General features: G+C 31.6%; 1 protein-coding gene across 3 annotated transcripts; it reads right to left on the bottom strand.

The window, feature by feature from the left end:
• Positions 1–483: 483 nt before the first annotated feature.
• LOC139877080 (uncharacterized) lies at positions 484–3589 on the bottom strand. 3 transcript variants are annotated; one of them, XM_071864492.1, is made up of 7 exons: positions 3490–3589; positions 2468–2524; positions 2142–2266; positions 1965–2040; positions 1691–1865; positions 1274–1395; positions 484–847 (listed from the first exon to the last, which is right to left on the bottom strand). In XM_071864492.1, exons 2-7 carry the CDS (start codon positions 2505–2507, stop codon positions 714–716), a joined length of 672 nt encoding a protein of 223 aa, XP_071720593.1. In that variant the 5' UTR covers positions 2508–2524; positions 3490–3589; the 3' UTR covers positions 484–713. The 3 variants fall into 3 exon arrangements, with proteins under 3 accessions (XP_071720593.1, XP_071720594.1, XP_071720595.1); XM_071864493.1 differs by lacking the exon at positions 3490–3589 and adding an exon at positions 2866–3407; XM_071864494.1 differs by lacking the exon at positions 3490–3589 and adding an exon at positions 2714–2731.
• Between the last annotated feature and the right edge of the window lie 2847 nt (positions 3590–6436).

Here is a 6436-nt window from a genome sequence, read left to right as displayed (position 1 = left end):
GCTTACAATGCAAGAGTCCGTCGTTGGTTCGTTCTGAGCTTAATATATGAGATTCGAGCTCAGCTCGTTTGACATTATACAAGTTCTAGCTCGGCTATATTATACCCGATATACGAATCCTTTCTCTTATGAAAAGGGAAACCACGAGATAGCTACGCATCAGTCAAAAAGATGGTTCTTATATAGTTATATCAACTTCGAATCCTAGTACTAAACGATTCTACAAGATATGTTCAAGGTCGGGCTTTAGCTTGTTTAAGCTCGATCCCAAAACCAATATCGGATTTTTCAAAACCGAAAACCGAATTCAAATATGTTTCGATTCAGTAATCGGATTAAATGGTTTCAAACCGAATATAGAACACCCTATTTTGTGCACAGATATTATCGTATAGATATAGATATTATCCTATAAAAGAAGATTATTAAACACAACTATTATACCATACCAAATACCATCTAACAGTCTTACCATGTGCAAGAAACAAACTGAATTGATTGTATAATAACATGATTTCCTTTGAGACATTATAGTGACAGATCACAATACCATTTAAACTAAGTACTTAATAGTAACTCTGTCATTATAATGACATACTAAAACATTTATATTTGGATGTACTCCTAAAATGTGCATTACAAGTTTATAACCTAAGACTTGCTAAAAACCTGCTAAACATAATAATGGTTTCACAGACATTTACTGTCAAATATCAAGAAGCTGATGTGTCCGCGTCGTCAGATCCCGAGAAGCTATTTCCTCCTTCGTCAGCCTCAATTTTCAGGTCACCATTATTCTGCGATGGACCCTCAAACTTCATTCGAGAACTCACCCTTCTCTGATGTTCTAATCATTCATTTCCAAAATGTATTTGTTAGGCAACATAAGAATTGTTAATTTTTTATAAAATCATAATGTTTGACTCATTGTTGCTAAAATGGCGGCAAAAAAACATGATAGTAGACACTATTTGTTTGTCAAATTTTTCTAGCGACGCCTTGTAGTTAACATGCAAAAAAAACTTGTACATTTCAATAAGCGCAATGTAAAAAATAAATATTAACCGCTATGTATATTAATTGCACGTCAACGACAACACTAAGGGCTGTCGTTTGAAATTTTTTTGTTTAAAACATGATTTCTTGCAAACTTTCACGTTAGTTTTTCAAACAAATTCTAAAAAGATTGCGCCTTTTTTTCAGTAATATGACAAGTAAAACTTTTTACATGCCAATCAGATTAACTGAAGCAAATATGAGATAGTCGAATTACTTTTACTGTTGATTGCAGTTCGAGTCATGGTTAAAAAGTCATCCCAACTCATTTTGCTAAGTTTATCCTTGTCCTCAACCGTAAGCTCAAAGTTTGGTTCTCTACCACACATGAAAGCAGCCCTGCATAAACAGAATAACAAAATTAAACCCATATGACAAAATCTGCAGCAAATACTTGGAGGCTGCAAAATGGGCGGGTCAGAGGTTGGGTCAAAACGGACGGTTTTTAATGCATGTCCTGTTTCGAGATTATATACATACACATAATGAGCTAAAGATTATCACTATAACTGTATGTTTACTTTATAATTTACATGCATTTGACCCGTTTTGTGTGTATGCTGTAAGATAAACAATTTTGAAATTGAAAGTTTTAAAATTTCTAGATTCAACTATTAAAATGTGATGCAAGTACCGGTCATATAAACGAGCAGCTTCTTCTTGGGAGCCAACTGTGCCTAAATGGATCTGTTTCTTGTCGACTTTAATGGCAGCTTGCCATTTCATGTTCTTGAAATATACACCTCTCATTATGCAAGGTTCTTGATTTTCAAAATGTTTTCTTCTGTGTCTTTTTCGCCTTTTGAACACTGAATTACACATAAAAATGTTCAAACTAATAAGTACTAAAGGTCACTTTAATATGCATTTTGTCGAAATAGTTAAATTCTAAACTTATAGAGACAGACCTGGATGCTGAATTTCTTGTTGATTAGATGGTCCATTACCATTTGAGGGTTCAGGTTCTTTTAATTTTTCCTTTACCTGCAAAGAACACAAATCATGTATGAGAAAATGATAAGATATTTAAAGATGAAAAAAGATGCATAAAATGTTGTTAATGTGAGAAAGAAATATGGAATTACCTCTGCAGCTTGGTCAATGTTGACCGAAGGGGTCATTGGAGGCACACTTTCGTGTCTTGTGTTCTGAACCCGACTCGGGGAAATCCCATTTTCAGGTGATAGAAGTTCTTGAGAAGGACTTCGACCTAACATTTACGATAGTATATATGACATCAACAACGCATCATGGGAAAAAAAGAATAAAATGCAGAACAATCATTTCGATCAACAATGAAGAATTCAAAAACTTAACGAAAACTTACACTACTACATCTATGTAGATATAGATATATTGATATCTTCTTAGATATGTACATTATTAGAAGAAGCATGAATTGAAAATGTACCATAAAGCTTGATCAATCTTTGGCGACGAATGCTCACCATCGCTTCCTACCACAAACCTAAACCATTCAACAAGAAGACTCAAAATTTATATTCAATCAGAAGAAAAGATAACAAAATCAAGATTCACATTGTAATATAAGAATGACAATGAATCAACTTGTAAATTATTAATTAATGCATCAAATTTCAATTTAGTACTAATGCAAGTTCCAATCTTTAAACCCCTTTTGGTACTTGTTATTCACCTGCATTAATTGTGTATGAACTTTGAAATGTTATGATCATTTTCTATTAACAACCCAAAAAGGGATTCGAGGATCTTAGCTAAGTTTTAATCAAAAAACATACATGTCAAATTTCATATGCACCAAATTGAATGTTACAATACGACACTTACAAAGGGTTTAATTTCAAGTTAACCCCACTTCATATATGAATGGATACAAGAATTAACGGCATACACATGTAACAAAAGGTGACTAAACCCTGTATTTATGCTCTTAATTTAAACACTCACATGGAGAAAATGTTACTTATAATTCTATGAACTTGAACAGACCAACACTAAATCAAGAAAACCCAAAGAGTTATAACCAAAATTAAACAAACATCCTACCAAATAGATACAGAATCACAATCAAGTAACAAAAAAATCAAGAAAAAAATGCCCCTTTTTGGTTCACAAAAATAAGTCAACCCACCAACCTACCACCTTTTATGAACCCAGGGCCAACAATAACAAAGTCTTAACCCCTACTTACCAATCAATCAACAAAATCCCAAAAAGCAAATTAGACTAATTTAGTAAAGAAAAATTCAAAAGAAAAAAATCACATGATCACATCACCAACACAAATTAAGGTTCGTGAACAAATTAATTATTTATCAAATAATAAATATAATACAAAAAAGACTTGTGGGTTTATTTTATTAGGTAAAATAGAGTGGTGGGTGTTGAAGAAAAACAGCCATTGTAGATAAAAGTATGAAACTTTGTGTGTAAATTTATAATATATAATACCTGAGAAGGTGGTGAAAAACTGGAGGAAAAATCAAGAGAGGTGACTGAGGGGGTTTGATCTGGATGGTAGTGAATGAATAGGATTACAAAGGCAAGGTGGTGAGGTTGGAGAGAGAAAATTAGAGTTATTGATATATTAATATTTTTAATTATAAATAAAATAAAATAATATATATTAATATCTATTTTTAGCTATTTAAAAAAGAAAGAAAATAATTGTAGTTGCTCATGCATCTACCACCTTTTGTTTTTATTTCACCTCTTCATTTTGCTTTGTTAGTTGGACTTTAGATGGTCAAGGGTGGATGTTTGATGTCATGGTAATTAATCGTTTTCTTTTTGGAGGGGAGGTGAGGTGAGAGGGGATTGAAAGATAATTGTGTAGTATTATTAGTACTATTTATTTATGGTGGTGTTATAAGTTTAATAATAATAATAATAATAATAATAATAATAATAACATTCATAAATTTAATAATAATAATAATAATAATAATAATAATAATAATAATAATAATAATAATAATAATAATAATAATAATAATAATAATAATAATAATAATAATAATGTGATGAGATTTACTAAAATACCCTTAATGTTGTGATAGATACTTTTAAGAAGGTATTTGATTGATTGAGGAGTGTAATTGTGTAATTTAGATATGAAAGTTTCGAGCTTTAAAGAAACCTGATATAATTCCATCTGTATTTGTGGCATGTGGGTCTTAGGTTTTTTATTTTATTTATGATTTTTTTTTGTTTTTATCATAATTGTCCTTGGATTGTGCTTTATTTACATAAAGAACCATCGAATGTGTCGATTTACTTGCACATGTACATGTTTCGTAAACAAGTTTTGTGTGGAGGGATATGGCATCATACTTTAATTCATATTTTGTTTGTGGTAATATAAATATAAATATAAGCTCAATTTGTGTAGGGTGTAAATAGTAATTTGAATTTGAAATGTATACATTTATGAAAAAAACACCAAAAGAAAAAATGAAATGAAACAAAAGCGAATTGATCAGTGGCGACTCCAGGATGAAAATTCAATGGGGTCCTCAAAAAAAATTTCAAAGCTATTTATATTTGAAGGGTATTTTAGTGGTTGTTTACCTCCAAAAAATCATAAATTTTTAATATATATGGGGTCCCTTACTTAAGTTTAGTGGAGTCCTATACAATTTGAGATATACAATGTATAATTTTTTTTTTTGAAGTAGTGGGGTCATAGGACTCCATACCCCAAGGCTTAGAATCGCCCCTGGAATTGATACACCATAATTTTTTTTGCCCAAAATAGCTTTAAAAAAATTATTTATGCCCAAATTACGAAAAGGGAAATGTTCAATGTAGAAGAGGGTCATGTGCATCCAAATTTTGAATTTTATCAAAGATTTATTTTATTTTGTTCTAAATAATATAAGAAAAATGCTAAACGTAAACCTAAAGGCTACGTTTAAGCATACCATATATAATTTTATTCCATTTATATAACCTAACCTTGCCATATATAACACTAATTCCAAAGTTATATAAGGAATTCGAATATTTAAAAAAGAATGTTTATACTTTGCAATTAATTAATCAGAATTTTTAAAGTTAAATTTGGTATGCTTCAACGTAGCACTAAAGGCTACGTTTAGCATTGGAATACGTCCACTTTCGATGTGAGAGAACTAATTCTTTACTAGTAGTATCATCCATCAGACACTTCTTCACTATTATAGTTATTACTTCATTATCATCTTAACATTTTCTTTTCATCACTTAGTTATCATATATCTCAATCATTCATCACACACTTCCTCACCATAATATGGGCTTTCAATATTATTTAATTAAACTAATTTCTAATTAATAATGTTGTATAACAAATATGCTCACCGAAGATTATGCTCGACATTCATGAACTGGTCCACACACCTTGATTTTGAGGCCTTCGGTGCAATCGCTCCCATCAACTATTGGAAGTGCGAAGAAATTTTAAACAAGAGTCGGATGCTGAAAGCTGACGAAAATTCGCGATCGTAAGTGTATAACTCTCGACTACGAAGAGCAAATCAAAGAATCGAGTTTGCTGAGTAATGGACTTCGCGGCCGCAAGATTTTGATTGTGACCGCGAGAATTTGCTAACGGGCAGAATTGGATTTCGATTAGGATTCTCGTTTGCTTCCAATTTTTTTTTAAATCTTTTTGCACTATAAATACCTACATATGTAACCTGTAAAATAGACATACGGAATTATAAAATAAATCTCTTTGGTTGGTCGTGAATTAAAACAATTTCATTGCATGTAATCACATTATTTCTCGTGTGATTTACGTTTTTGTTAGTATCTTAGTGTTCGCTTTATATATTTGTTTATTGCCTTGTGGGTTGATAACCAGGGGGTTGTCGGGTCTTGTTGGAGCTAACTAATCGTTCCTAATACGTGGTACAAGAGCTTAAGCTCTCGTGTTTGTGGGAATAATGGCGGAAAAGAGTGATGTGAAGATTGATCATTTTGATGGGACTCATGTCAGCTTTTGAAATTTGCAAATTGAATACATTCTCTATCAAAAGAAGCTTTGAGCTGTTAACGGGTGTTAAACCGAAAGAGATGGGGCAAGACGAGCGGGATTTGTTGTGGGTTGATAATCAATGTGTTGTCGTTCTTGTTGGAGTTTATTAATCGTTTCTAACATCGACACCTAATGTGTGATGACCCAGAAATTTCGACTAAATTTAAACTTAATCTTTGTATGATTAACATGTCATAACCCGTCCTTAACCATAAGAACGTGTTAGATAACGTATGATTTCATTGCGAGGTATTGACCTCTATATGCGACATTTTTTTAAAGAAAAACTGCATATATTATACATTACAAACCATGATCCTTATTTTTGATACAAGCTTTGGACAAAATAAAGATGATTATCGTTTAGCGATAATCTTC

The sequence above is a fragment of the Rutidosis leptorrhynchoides genome, chromosome 11 (genome assembly GCF_046630445.1).
Source record: "Rutidosis leptorrhynchoides isolate AG116_Rl617_1_P2 chromosome 11, CSIRO_AGI_Rlap_v1, whole genome shotgun sequence".
Taxonomy (NCBI): domain Eukaryota; kingdom Viridiplantae; phylum Streptophyta; class Magnoliopsida; order Asterales; family Asteraceae; genus Rutidosis; species Rutidosis leptorrhynchoides.
This window is presented reverse-complemented; position numbering and strand designations above follow the sequence as displayed.